Source organism: Neodiprion pinetum, chromosome 6 (assembly GCF_021155775.2).
Source record: "Neodiprion pinetum isolate iyNeoPine1 chromosome 6, iyNeoPine1.2, whole genome shotgun sequence".
NCBI lineage: Eukaryota > Metazoa > Arthropoda > Insecta > Hymenoptera > Diprionidae > Neodiprion > Neodiprion pinetum.
In genome coordinates, this window is record NC_060237.1 from 26,396,677 (window position 1) to 26,411,650 (window position 14,974).

Here is a 14,974-nt window from a genome sequence, read left to right on the forward strand (position 1 = left end):
AATTAAAAAACTTGAAATTTTTATATTTTTCCTACGTTTGAATAATAATTAATCATTACGATTTGCAATTCGCATCGATGTACGATCACGGAGAATAGTATAATCGAAACGCGTTTATCGTTAGATCGGTAAAATCAAAAGACCGTCTGACTCTACTTAGATAAATAATAAAACAACAAAAAAAAAACAAAAAACAATTGACGGCAGACTGACATTGCATAACGGTGAGCGATGGGTGAGCGTAATAGGAAGGCGGATGACACGACGGTGATACGGTACTTTGCGATTAACAGGTAGGCGTAAGAGGCGAGTACGTGACCGTAGTTTCAACTACAATGCTGAAAGTCGTCCTTGGGGGATTGCACGCAATCGTAAGTATGCGTGTGTATGCATGAGCAATCCTAAGTATGCGTGTATGCATGAGCAATCGTAAGTATGCGTGTGTATGCATGAGCAATCGTAAGAATCGCAAGTTAAGTCGGCAGGCAGCGCCTCTATAGCTGGGTAGGGCTGTGAGTCGAAGGAAAAGAAGGCGGGGAAAGAAAAGAAAACAAAGAAAAGGTCGAACGGCGCATGCGCCGAGCGAATGATCGGAGATAGAGAAGAGGAAGTAAGAGAGTCGTTGAAGCGACAGAGAGAAGAGAAGGGGATTCGAGTCATTGCGTGGTGGGCAGTAATAAACGGCGTAAAAATATACACAGAGGGGACACCGAGGATCAGTAGCGGATTCCCGAACGCATAAAATTTCCACCTAAATGTATTTATTGACAAAGAGGAGGAGAACGAAAAGAATTAGCGTAACGTTCGTTGGTAAGGTGGATGAAGATTTTCCCTAGATACTGATGAGTTTGCAGGAGAGTTTGTTCTCCGAATACGTGGAGCGGGATATTAAGGAGTTTACCGTAAAGACGGAACGAAAAAGGTACGTACAAACATACATTCGTGCATATCGCCTTCGGACTAGACGGTAGCATAAATAAATAAATAAGTAAATACACCGCGTTACACGTTGTGGATTCGTAGTCGTTCTGAAACAATGACAGATTTTTACGCGTCTGAATTCCCTTACCTCGATACTTTGACTTGTGAAAATCAGAAACGGAGTTCGGTACGTACATAATTACATACATTATTTCTGGATCGTTGATATATATTCCCGTCGCGCGATTGCCGATTACTTAACCGTAACTAACGTTACGCGATCCTGTAACTTTAACGCGCGGACGCGTGAAGAACGGCAGGGCACGCATGTTAAAATACTCGAGGCCGTAATCGTAACGTGTAAATCAAGAACGGGTCACCTTTGCGCGGAATTCCGCTACGCTTGTGTTTGCACTCGTGTCAGCTTTTTTCCTCTATTTTTCTCCCCCCTCACGACGCAGCCGACGCAATGCGCGGGTGTTTTACTAGAAAATATGGCGGGTAGATTCGTCGAATTCAACGCGTCGACGATTATCGTCGCAATTACGGTTTATCACCGCGATGCTTCGTTACGTACGCTCGACAAAAATATCGCCGAGCGATAACGAACGGATGATCGTTTTACGTGGGCGATTTGAGTCGCAAATTGAAATGTTAAAAACGATAGAAAAATTATTTTGACAGGCGTACGAGAGTCGGTGGTATTTTATTTATTCGCTTGATATTCATTTCTTATTTATTTTTGCGGACTGGCGCGTGCAGTTCAGGAAGCCGTCAAAAGAGAAAGTCAGGTGTATTATGTAAAGCCGTGTTATACGTATTGAGCCAGTATCTACCAGTGGCGGGGAAGCAAGGACTTCTGGCACGTTCACTCAACGTCGACTTGCTTCGTTTTGTCCAGTTCGGTTTTACTTTCAGACGCGATTAGACGGGTTTTCACTTTCAGAGTACTCGTCTTCCCGCCTGTAAACAACTACAGGAGGTTCATCATACACCAATCGGTACAGGATCAATATCACGATTTATTGTACACCTTTTCTATCGGCCAGGGTGCCCAGCGAAGGACCGTCGTGTGCTACAAGACCGATGTCGTAAGGTACAGTCTCGGTCTGGACCAATGATATGACACGATCGTTTCAGCCGTAACGTAGCTTTGAGTGACAGAAAATTTGTATTTCCATCTACCCGAGTCTAGACTCTGTCGTTTCATTGAAACTCTGTAAAATTTGCTCCGAAGCTCCGTTACAAACTGAAAAAACGATCACAGATTATAAACTCTGCGAGTAATAAATTGAATATCGTCAAAAGGGATCCGAAGTTGAATGGTGCCTCAGCCGAAACGTGCGATTTTAAAGTATTGGACTTCGCTTGTGCCATGAGAGTAGAAGGGCACAGATCGGCGTTAGAATCGCCGGAGAATACGCGTCAAAGACAAGGTGTGTGTTAAATTATCGTGATTATTGATTGTTTGAACTGTTCTTCGTTCCGATATGTGAACGCGTTCCTCATTGCGCCGCGTTGCTTTGTGTCGTTTTAGTGAAATCAGTGCCATCCGTTGGAATTTACCGACCCCCGCCGGCGCGAAAAGCGAGATGTGACGTCCAGACTGATTCTCAGCAGGATCAACCAGCTTCCGAATCTTCGCAGGCATCTAAGTGAGTCAGTTTTAACAAAGCTGCACCTATTGTTCAGCTTCTCGCTTACGTATGTGCTGTATAAGGTTTTCCAAAAGTTTGTGCATGTGAATTCACCACTGAATTTGGCCATCCTACTGGATTGTAACCCATCTTCATTCTTTGATTAACCTTACTTGAGAAAATGACTTCCTTGACAATATTTTTAACAATATTTTCAGGGCCAATCGACAGAAGAGACCAGACCGTGCAGTTTATGTTCCTAAACATCGGCGTAGTAACGAAGCCGAGGGAAGCTCCTTGTCTCGAGAAACTTCTAGAGCTCTACGGTCAACTAGAGAACGGCGTAGCACAACGTCTTCACCTACCCGTACGAGCCTCAGATCTTGTAATGATAATAGTGGAGCTGTGTCAGATGCCTATAATGGGACACAAGAAAGAGAACGTGAAGTCGAAGTCTCAGATGTTGTAACTGTTTTAGAAACAGATAGAAATCTCTCCGGGGCGCTTGAGATACCGATTAGGCAGGAATCCTCACAGACTCAACATATAATTGTAGACGATGTATTGAATACGAGTAGCAGTAGTAGCTTCATTGGAAATAACGACAAAGTTGTCAGTGAAATATTAATGAACTTCGAAGCTGATGTTTTTCTACCAAGTGAATCTGCGGCAGTAACTGAACAAAGTGTCGATGGCTATGTAAAACCGATGTTGAAGACAGAATGTACTCCTATATTAAATAGGGTAGACAATGAATCAAGAGATGCCTGTTTAATGGGAGAACCTGGAACAGTACAAACAGACGCACAGTTTAAAGAAGAGCTGCAGCAGTGCAAGACCAGACTGATATTAAGTAGTTGCGAAGCTGCATCAAGTGAATTAGAGATAAGCGAGGTTCGACAATCGCCAATGAGTGTAGAAAAAGGCGAGGGTGGTGAAAATATTATCGAGTCTATCAAACGAGATGAATTATATCCAAAAATCGATAAGAACGAGGAGAGTTCAGATTTAATCATGTCTGAAAATCGTAACAGAAAAAAGGAGGAAACCAAAGACCAACTTCTGAACTGCGACGAAGTTGTTAATCACAAAAATAGAAGGATAGTTAGGCAAAATATAGTGTCAGATGTATTATTAATCACCGATGAGAAAGTCCGGCAAGATGCTATTATCAACGAACCACCAGCGATTCCGGTTTCTCCATCATTGCCAACAAAGGAGAAAAAAGTAAAAAAAATCGAAAGATCCAAGAGCAAACCAGCTCCACCACCTCTACCATCCTCCAAAGTTAATCGGGACGACTGCGATTGGGATAGCCTTTTTGACGATAATGGAGATTGCTTGGATCCTTCATTGATTGAAGAAGTAAGCTTTTTAACTATTATTGCAAAATGCATTTATTTTTGTCACCTTTTTATCTAATAGGTATTGTTTGCTCTACATTCCACAATATTGAAGAAAATGTAATCTGACTCACAATCAATAAGAACTGCATTGAACTTTCTAGCCTTCGAGCAGTGATGAAATGATATTTATTTACTACTCAAATTATCGTTATTTTTACAGTTAACTACAACCGTAGGCGAAGTTACGATAGAAAAACCCAAGAGTGACTATAGGGCGTATTCAAAAGCACCGGTGGAAGTGTCCAATGATGAGTTTGCGCATGTTGTTGAGATATATAATTTCCCATCAGACTTTAAAACTAGCGACCTTGCAGCTGTGTTTAGTCCTTTCAAAAATGGAGGATTCGAACTAAAATGGGTTGATGACACGCATTGTCTTGGTGTATTTAGCAGCCCTCTTATAGGTGAGTAAACTCGAGATATTAATTGTTTAGGTATACGCATAGTACTAAATGCTCTAAGTATGCAAATCGGTTGTGTTACTTGATCCATGCTGTAACATCATTTAAACCTGTCTCGCAACTGCCGCGTAACGCCTGCTTGGCTTCATGCGATTGAAGATAATATGAGGAAAGTACACTCAATCAGGTCTTGGCAATAAAAGAAGAAGTAAAATTTATGAATAAAGAACAAATGTTAGTCTCATTGCGCTTGAACCGGCAAAGATGTAATCGGGTTACTACAGAGTTTAAATTGCAAGGAAAGCAAATGTTCCGCCAAGCTTGACTGAATCTCGATTAGATAAGAGCACATCAACTTTCTCCAATGGATGAAATAGATGCTCAGAAAATTTATGATTAAATCTTTGAATGGTGAACAAATAGATGAAATTGATGGTAAATTATTAATGACCGTCTCTCTATAATAGCAATCTGCCTACAATCAATAAATTCACACGTAGGCATATGATTGTATAATAAGAGTGAGTCGAATAAGCCGATATTTTGATCCAAAGTGAAAGTAGGAACTGCAATGTTACAACACCATGGAATTCAGCCAAGAATTTAATTCACGAGTTATGTAACTTGTTTGAATTGAAGAATTACACTCTCTATTTCCCCTGAGTCGCTTTAGGAAGTCCTTTATATTGTTACCTTTTGTCCGTCGACTTCAATATTCATGAAAATGGATACAAATTAATTTTCCAAGTACAAAAGTAATCTTAAAATTAACCGTTATTGAAAATCTAAATTAATTGAGTGCCTCAATGGGATAAAAAGCGCTTCAATTTCAAATCATCAACTCATCAACTCGAGACCTCTAAGAGTTATACCACGTGGACTAGCAACCTGATAATCATCGTGAAAGGGCAATTACTACTAGTAATGTCACCAATAATACAGTCCGAGGACCTTATGTTGAAATTTAGACACAGCTTAATAATTTACAGAAACAAGAAATTATAACAAGCTATTGCATATGACTTTGCAATCATTTTATCCTATTTCTCATGATTACAAACAATTAAATCACTTGGATATTTGTTACTAGAAACAAGCATTTGTCACTTGAAAATGTTTTTCTAGCAAATCAATTAATAAAATATGAGGAATTTCTGACAATTAACATGATTCGAATGGCATTTTGACTTTAGCTGCTGAGGTCTTGGCATCGGATCATTCGTTTGTAAAGACTCGGCCACTCAGCGAAGCGACAGCCTTGAGCAAAACGAAAGCTAGAAGAAGTGCCGAATTCTTACAGCCTTATAGAGCAAGACCAGAAACTTGCGCAGCCCTAGCAAGACGATTAGTAACTGGAGCACTAGGCGTGAGACTGGCAACAGCTAGACAAGAGCGTGAGAGAGAGAAGGTTGTGCTACGCGAGGCAAAAGGTATAGTTTTATTAAATCTCTTCATGTTACGAAAGAAATGTAATTATATGCTCGCATCGTATCATGCTCAATCACATATGGATTGTTTCATCAAAGAACATTCACACTTTCAGAGAGACGAAGGCTAGCTAACAAACAACGAGCAGATGCTTGGCAAGGAGTCGTAGCAGAAAAGTAGCATTTATTATATAGCAAGATAATATTGCAAAAATTCATAACGATGCCTATGAATACTAGTGCCTTGCTCATCTATTTTCAGTATCAACGAAAGCATAATACAATTTGTTTAACTGAGTCGGCCATAGGTGTTGGGTATTTTGGTATTTACAAAAACGCCGATAGATGAGTGTGGCATGAAAACGCTATTGTGATTCTTTCATGTCCTTATATTGTGATAAACTCCTAAGTTTTAAGTTTGATTAATATAGGTAATTATTTGATTCAAATATTCTTTTTTTTTCATAACTGTATGCATATCATTTTAGAAATGATAAAAATATTATAATGCGTTGCCAAAATACTGAGTATATGACAACCTGAACACGATAAAACATGATATATTAGTGTAACTAATATGATGGAAATCATAACAGTTTATATACCTTTTCACAGTTTTGTGAAAACATCTATTCAAATAGTACGTTATGTACTGCAATGACTGTCTCTATTACGAATAAATACAGTTGAAAGAAACACGAAATAAAATATAATATATATATGTCTAAACGAAACGCGATTCAATTTCAGACAATAAAATCACTTATAATTACAAATTAGAGTTTTTACATCGTTATATTAAAATTTGAAAGGTTGCAGGTCGATAAAAAAAAAGTATTAAAATCTGAATACTATAAATTTTTTAGTTGAATGTGTAAAGTATTCGTATGTATAGTTGTAAACGTATAGTGATATTTATACGATGGTTAAAAAGAAGCTTATCATTTAAACTTTTATTTAAGCGGAGGTCGCGCGAATGCTGAGTAATTGTATTGCATAATAAAAATGTGTTGTTATTGTCGCGAATTTTGTATGTAATAGCGTTTTTGATGAAATGAAATGAAGAAAGAAACCATAAAAATATAAACCCACCGTGAACAGGTGGTAAATGGTTGTGTGATGTAACGACATGGCATTATTGTTGCTTTTGTGTGCAAAAACGTTCTGTATGTAGGATATAGTAGTTAATATAATGAAAAATAAAAATTATAACGTTGTGCCACAAAAATCTATACATATACTCTATATTGTATTATTGTTGAAGACTTTACGCACAATCGATGAAGTACATATATACCTAAGGGCTGTACTAATAGTCAAGACTTTATGTAAGATTTGGCTAAGATCGTCTTACCGCTATTCTAATAGTACGTAACTGACGTCTCAAGACTAATCTCGAATGCATAATATGACCTACTATTAACACAGCCCGAAATATACATGCAAAGTTTAGTTGTGAAATTTGAAAAGAAATTTTTAAAAACGAAATAATAATAATGATAAATAGTAATGATAATCATATTGTATTTTTATATACAATTGTTAATGATCTGAAATAAAAGCGTGTATCACGAAATCCTAGTCATTACACAAAAGACATGTTACCTATATTCTATGTTATGCTGCAATATGTATTTAACTCTGTCCAATGACCAATAAAAATATTTTATGTACTATGCGATACCCTGCAAGGTATTATTTATTCCACATCCAAGCAACTGTACTGAGAAACGATAAACATAATATTATGTCCATTATACCGTTGCCGTTAACAGACTTCAATCTCACAATCAGTTAAATGTCTAGCAATATCATCTCTGAATGTAATTTAATCGCATTCTTACCGTTCGCTGCTCAACTCCCATTTCTCGTTTGATCGCCTTGCCATTTTGTATAACACAACACAGTACGTATGTACATTTTAATCACACAAGTTCAAGCCACTTTCTTCGCGACGAACTTTACTCTTACAGAGACCGAACACAAAAACCGTGTAACATTTCGGTAAGACCCGATTGATCAATCTGATAATTAAGCAAGGCATACTCGACGATGAATTCTCGAAAACGAAACGTTTTTCGAACCTACGGAGCAAAAATCAATCCCGATCAAAATGTTTGGTCTGAAGTGAGGCACGTAGACTACAATGTTTACAGTGAAAGGTTTGATCGGCGGATCTAAACGCCGGCTCACAATCGGCATGGCTGCCGCTAATATCAGCTTCGAATTCAATACTTATCGGTTATACGTTCAGTTTTCTGAATGAACTCACAACAAGACTAGTTTCATTATGGTCTCCCCTCCCTTCTACGATACAAACTCTGTTTTGAAAGTGTAAAGGCTGCAGATTTAGCTTAGAAGTTCACTCGTGTTTGTGTACACTTGAACTGGTCGAATCAACAAATGAGCGCACATTCGATACAGGTATCGCTGTTCAGATGTTTACGCGGCGAATTCTCGCACGGAACTGACGAACAAAACTGAAGGAATAGATAACGTGCTGCCGATCACGAGAATGTAAACAAATTCAAGGGTAGGAGCTGTCTCACCTGAGTCGAGCTCAGCCCTTTCAGTCACGCAATTCATTTACCTGTAAATGCAAAACATTCGCGATTTTGTATAGAATATAAATAAAATGACAAAATGAAAAAGGAAAGAAAAAAAGGGTGCCACTGTGGTGGTTTCTGTGACTCACCTGTGACTGAAAGAGTTAAGCAGGGTACATGGAAGATATATGGCTCTGAAGGCGGTTGCGTATAGTGTTTTTTTTTCTCGTTTGCGTAAGGAAGTTAATATCGTAGTTTTTTTTCGAGTAGATGAAATAACTCTTTTCATTTTAAATTTATTCTCCTTGTATGGCGAATATTTAAGAAATTAAACCCGAACTCACTATTATAATTTCGGGAGTATTTGGCCGGTGATTGAATCAGTTTGAAAAGTTAAAATTGCTAATAATGAGCGGTTTAATTATCGGGATAACATTTACACAATGATATATGTTTTTTTTTTTACCTTTTTACCTAGAAATTAACCTTTACGCCCAAATTTTAATATTTAAAATGAGAATAGTTGTTAGTACCCGGTCATCGTATGTCAAATAGTACATGTGTATATTGCAAATGTTACCCAATATTCAGGTATTACCACTTGCCACCTTTCTTCTTTTTCTTCTGCTGCACTTTACGCTGTTGTTGTCTGGGGCCGGCGGGTTCAACTGCAGGACTTTGGCGAGGATTCGGAGATGGCTTTGCATTCGCTGGCATCTTAGTTATGTCACTGTAATAATTTGAAGTTTGATCAAACAAAAATTCAGTCTTTATTTATTGGTGAATCAAACGAGTCCGGAACAGATGCAATATAAGTTATTAAATCCAGATCATCAAATGTTTTTGGACTTACTAAAGGTCACTGGCACCGGCTGCAGCTCCCTGGGTTCCTTTCATAGCAGCGTCTCTGTTTCTTCTGTCTCTCTTCTTTCTAAATCCACTACGTTCGTGTCTTGGTAGCCACCTTTCAGGATCCGGCATTGAATTGAGGTCACAATTCTTTGGCAATTTTCCTTTACGCTTACGCTGCTTTCGTTTTTTCTGGGCTAAGTCGGTTCCAGGTGTTCTGTAATTACGAATAACGCTAATACACCTGTTCTCTGCCTAATAAAAATCTAATACAACAATCTTACGTACCCAGGTGACTGCTCTACTTTACGCTTCACCACTTTAGTACCAATGACCCAATTACTGGACTCAAGAGCATCGACGTCAGTTGTTTCTGCAAGATGGTGAAGCGGCGGTAATCGTTTTGATAAATTCTGTGCTCTGATAGGATCAAATTGCGCATAAGCTATCACTAGCTGGGCAAGAGTTCTAGTATCGGTAGGAGAAGCCTGGAGTAATTCCTCTAGGCTTGCAGCTGCTGCGCTAACTTCTCCTCCTCGCAAATGAAAGTCTGCTGCCTGACGCCACAAGGTACCCAGGTCAGCGGTGCTCTCCTAAATTTCGAACAGGGGTTTACAAATTTCTCACACAATCAGGAAAACTCAGAATCAACGAACAAGTCCAGAAATTGATTTACCTTATTTTTCTTATACCAGTTCACCGCTTCCTTGAGGACGGCAGATGCCTTTTCCCGATTGTTATCTGCCAGGTGAAGCATTACCAATGCGCTAACTATTCCAGGCATCGATCTGTCCTTCTCGTTCAAGTTTTCTAAAATTCTTATTGCTTCTTTTCGCTCATCATGACTAAGGAGTAGCTGGACAGCGGCAAGTTTCATTGATAGATGGTTATCGTTGACTGCATGTTCGTCCAGTAATTTGACTGCGTTTTTGGCCTTGCCTTCTTTGCTAAGTTGAATAGCTCTGATTAGCGATAAATCTGCGCTAAGATCGGGATGCTGCTGCGCCAATTTTGTGCATAGCTGCTGGCACTGTTCTCCCTAAAAAAATGGAGTCCTTATTTTCATTCCTGAATATGCCGTGCCTCACGATGAGAAATAAAAAAATCGAGGTATCCGAACGTGATCTTACAAGTAAAAACGATGATTAATAACAGGATTTAAAATTAAAATGAGAAAACATCGTCAATGTATCTTGATTAATCAATTCACTATCAGTTGAGCACGTACTTGATTAGTATACATTGCGAGAAGGCACTGATTGTAGGCAATGCTCTTCCGCTGTCTGGACGTCAGCTTGTGCTCCAAACCTTCGTGCGTTGCGTTTCGCATCCTCTTCTTGCTGTCAAACACGTTTTGATCTTTATTCAGAGTGACAACATTGTTACTTGCGACAGCGACTAGGGCGACGTCATCTGGCTTGGCTTTGAGCGCCGCTAAATACAGCTCTTGGGCTTCTTTTTCGCGCCCCTGTAGGTGAAGACAATAGCCGAGCTGAACCTTAATTATGCCAATTTCATCTTCAATGTCCTCCTCAGTTGCTCCATCTTCTTCCAGTGCTTCCCTGCACATCTTTTCAGCAGTTCTCAATTTTTTTTCAGCCTCAACTAGTACTGCTTTATTAGTGCCGTTAGTGCCTTGAGCCACCAATCGGTGAGCCGCGTTGTAAGTCAACTCATATGTACTTTCTCTCAGTGAAGGGACTTCTATATCCTTGAAGAAAATGATCCAAATGATTAATGAGAAAATCTCTCTACTTATTGTCTTAGATCCAATGCCACTTAAGCTTTAAAATCATTCATAAATTCAAAAAGGTATTTAATCGATTCTGAGCAAGGCTTACAATATGAAAATGAACAGTTACTCTTTCCATCAGAAAAAATATAAAATCTTACCGATCCTTCAGCAGCTAAGTTAGAAAGAACAGCGGCAAGGTTTGTTTCTCTCTCATCTTCATAATCGTCGTTTGAATTTTTAATGATATCTCGATAAACAGCAAAGCATTCTTCATACTTTTCAAGGCGGTACAAAATCTGAGCCTTCAGTTCTTTGATTTTCAAGGATGGATTCTGAACACCTTCTACGACTTTCAATGCTTCAGGTACTTGGTTCAAGCGGTATAAGCAATATGCTTTTTCAAATTCCAAATTCCTGCAAATGTTGTTGGTATATAAAGTTACAACGATGAAAATGAATTGTTTTACCATTGTAACTAAAACGTGGCACGAATCAGAGACAGAGAAGCGAATAATAAATAATTGCGTTAAATTTCTTCATCCATAAATCCTGAGCCCAAGTGAATGGTTAGACTATTGACATCTGGCAAGGTACTCACGCTGACAGTTTTGGGTTTTTCACAATGAACTGCAAAGCGTCATTGAACTTTGAGAGTTGAATGCAACAGATGATTTTGCAATGGAAAGCTCTTTCCTCGTCCGCGGAAATGCCGAGGACTGTAAAATAAAATACAATTCACAAATGATAGCGGGCCGCGAATCCAACGATGTGCACGTTTATAGGTTAAGCCCGTGTCAGACTGACGGAGCCTTGACAGCCGCAAACATTACTGACAAAATTTCACAATACAATCATCGGTCGACAGTCTTACTTCTATTCGCTGTCTTCAGCGCCCTTTCGTACTCCCCATTCTGTCCTAATTTATTTAATTCTGCGTACAGAGCAGGCAGATTTGTCTCCTTCGAAGCCATGTTGGTTTTAAAACCTAATTTGGCAGAAGTTCCAACGGGACGTAGAGGCTGATCCGATAGTTCACAAATTCAGCACAAGGTAACGCTACTAATCGATCAAAGTGTGAAAATAAAAGGATAGAATTCAAACGTATGTATCGACATTCCTTTTACGTTTGAAACGTACATGGGCCAAAAATAATGTGAATAAGAGAAAAGATCAATTCACATTGCATTTTGATTGAGTTAAATAATATTTTTCATAGTTGTGTTGATATATTAATTGTTCTAATTTACATCTATCGTGTATTTTTTAACGAAATTTATTACAGTGGTACGAATTCTGTACGAATCGCAATTATCTTAGCTATCGCCTGATTATTTACTACCTAACTTACAGGCAGACACAATACGGCCTTACATTGCCTTTAGTTAAGCGAACTACTTGAGACGATTATACATTTTGATCTCGTTATTGCCAATGAAAAGCCCGAAAGAAAAAGCTGGCACTCTGAAGCTCAACTTTGTTTAAATAGACACTTTCAATTTTGGCCAAAATGTTTATGGATTTTGAAAAACGCTAGAATTAAGTTTCACATGCAACGTATCGCCATTATTTTGCGTTGCTATGCCTCAGTCACTTGAATGATGAACAAGAAGATGACAGGTATGAATTCTAATTGACTATCTTCAGATTTTGTTTATGATTACAGGTGTGCAGAATTTTATTAAAAAGCAGCAGAGAAACATTTTTGGTTTCACGTAACAATTATACACGTACGATTCTTAATTAACTCATACTGAAGACTCATCGACTGTAATTATCGTGTGTATTAAAATCTTGGATTAAATTTTAACAAATCCTTCATTAAATAAATTTATTTGTTACTGGATTAAAATATAACAGCAAAGAGGAGCTTGTGAAGTTGACATTTATTGATTGGGATTCGTTTATTCATCCCAGCTTCGGAAGTTCATACATATTAACATTCACGCGTTGTACATGCACCTTCAGATAAAACAAGGCTAGGATATATCAAAGTAAAATTAAGAAAAATAAAATCGACATAAAATGTAATACCGTTAGGATAAAATCTTTGATTTTGCAGAATATTGCTATGGTTCTGGGTAATCGAAAACATGCATTTCACGCTTAATACAAGTACAATCTTTTTTTCTGACGCGATCTCGCAACGGGTTTCGTTTTCCTAAACCTAATCAGACGGAAAGCTTGTTACAAAACGGCGAGAATTCGCGATTCCATCATGCATTTAAGCAGCTTCGCACCGGTACGGCACAAGGTACTTCCAGCTGAAATGGAAACGCAGCGACAGTTAGTTTGCAATTCTTACGAATTCGTTATTTATCAATCACACCGTGGTGTGGTGATGAAAATCTTACTAAGTCCGCTGCACTTGTTGACCACTTCGTCCGCCTTTGCTTTTGGGACATCAGCGGGTAATTTTGCACGGAAAACATCCTCGTGCACATTTCCCTCAGCGTCGTACTGTCAAGAGAAAGAACCGTAAAGTATCGAAAAAAAATATGAAACAATCTCACGGTGAAGGATAATTGTGATCGAAATGCTTACGACTCCGATATGTCTGAGGTAACAAGCGGCAAAACATGCGAGCTTATCATCGTCCTCTGCTATTTGTCCTTGTTTCGCATTCTCTACGACACCTAAAATGTGATTGTTTGTTACAATTGTATACAACTAAGACGAAATAGCGCAGCGATATTAAGGAATAAATGAAAATAATAAATAAGAAATTTTCTAGGCTGTTCTTACTTGGCTCGACGCCTGACTCGGCAATACAGGATTGCTTGTAGCTCTTAAGTTTGGCTATCTGTTCATCCGTCAGTCCTCCCTAAATAAGCGAGTGAAAATACATTTTCGATAATGATTTTCTCGTCGGAAGTCGTGTTAAGTATAAAAATATTAATCAGTGTAATCTAATTACGTACCAAAGAACCAGCAACGCAAAGGGCGAAGATGACGATCAGTACCTTCATTTTTAATGGAAACAAGTTAAATTTATATTCACTTTCAGGAGAGACTTACTGTCGTGCGATCGATCGTGATGATGCGAATTGTAACTGATCTTCCATCGATTTCTCGGTCCCCTCTTATATACCCGTGAGTGCGGTTCATTTCGAATTCGTTATTCAAAACTCACGAGGAAAAAGGATAACCCATCCCACCGTATACTGTCGGATTCGAGGCTAACGAGGTGTGCTGTTAACCTGGACCTGCTGCAGTTACACGGTATTTAGTATATCGATGAAGCCATGTCTCTAAGGGCCGAATAAAAAAATTAAGCTGACGACCCTGGGATTCCTTCTTTCGTAGAAACGAATTCGATTGGACAATAGATGTTTCAAACATTGATACTAACCGATGAGAAGTTGTTTTTAAACGGAGAATCGGTTTCGACTCCGAACCCTTTAATTTCCAAAATTCTGAAACTCGATTCTGCATGGCAACTGCACAATATGCAAATTACGAGAATGCACCGTAGTTCTGACGAGGCAACTTTCACAATTTCTCACTTTCGAAATCCAAAAAATTACCTACGAAAAAAAAATTATTTTTTATATAAATTTCATTGGAATAATATTATTTTTGTGTTCGATACAGAGTTAACACGAAGTTGAGTGCAATGCCGGTTTTATGGTTTCGAAGAAGACAATTCCTGTACATACCTACGCGCATGCTTCGACAAATCGAGAATGGCATACGCGATGAGGCCAAACGGTGCTGAAAGGAATCAACAACTGAAAGGAATCGCTGAATAAAATTAATTGTTGACGATATTTGGGTGCGTTTCGTACAGGAACGGAACATCCCGACTTAATAATAATATTCCGTACATAACGACGAGAAGGAAGAAAAAAAATATATAAGAAATGTGAGAACCACGATTACAACGATACACAGCATCGTTATTTCTTTAATAGTTAGGTTGCTTATTTTTGCGCAAGTTTGTGCAGCATAATCGACATCGCAGCTCGTTGATTTTATCACATCTATAATTAGTGACGATTGCGACTTAGGTAGCTTCACAGAAAAAAAAGTTATAACGATATTTTATAACAGCT

At 38.5% G+C, this 14,974-nt stretch overlaps 3 protein-coding genes across 3 annotated transcripts; 1 reads left to right on the plus strand and 2 right to left on the minus strand.

Moving 5' to 3' along the window:
- The first annotated feature begins 625 nt into the window (after window positions 1–625).
- Window positions 626–7,475, plus strand: LOC124221716 (R3H and coiled-coil domain-containing protein 1). The gene is made up of 8 exons (XM_046631963.2): window positions 626–922; window positions 1,868–2,017; window positions 2,230–2,357; window positions 2,459–2,576; window positions 2,777–3,923; window positions 4,125–4,368; window positions 5,559–5,795; window positions 5,909–7,475. The coding sequence occupies exons 1-8, from the start codon at window positions 843–845 to the stop codon at window positions 5,971–5,973; spliced, it is 2,169 nt and encodes a 722-aa protein (XP_046487919.1). The 5' UTR covers window positions 626–842; the 3' UTR covers window positions 5,974–7,475.
- Window positions 7,476–8,722: 1,247 nt separating this feature from the next.
- On the minus strand, window positions 8,723–11,944 carry Srp72 (signal recognition particle 72). The gene is made up of 8 exons (XM_046631964.2): window positions 11,794–11,944; window positions 11,521–11,638; window positions 11,081–11,336; window positions 10,416–10,898; window positions 9,864–10,226; window positions 9,476–9,780; window positions 9,192–9,404; window positions 8,723–9,068 (listed from the first exon to the last, which is right to left on the minus strand). The coding sequence occupies exons 1-8, from the start codon at window positions 11,891–11,893 to the stop codon at window positions 8,933–8,935; spliced, it is 1,974 nt and encodes a 657-aa protein (XP_046487920.1). The 5' UTR covers window positions 11,894–11,944; the 3' UTR covers window positions 8,723–8,932.
- An 842-nt stretch (window positions 11,945–12,786) lies between these two features.
- LOC124221728 (general odorant-binding protein 56d-like) lies at window positions 12,787–13,979 on the minus strand. The gene is made up of 5 exons (XM_046631981.1): window positions 13,841–13,979; window positions 13,665–13,743; window positions 13,464–13,555; window positions 13,274–13,379; window positions 12,787–13,183 (listed from the first exon to the last, which is right to left on the minus strand). The coding sequence occupies exons 1-5, from the start codon at window positions 13,886–13,888 to the stop codon at window positions 13,107–13,109; spliced, it is 402 nt and encodes a 133-aa protein (XP_046487937.1). The 5' UTR covers window positions 13,889–13,979; the 3' UTR covers window positions 12,787–13,106.
- Window positions 13,980–14,974: the final 995 nt, after the last annotated feature.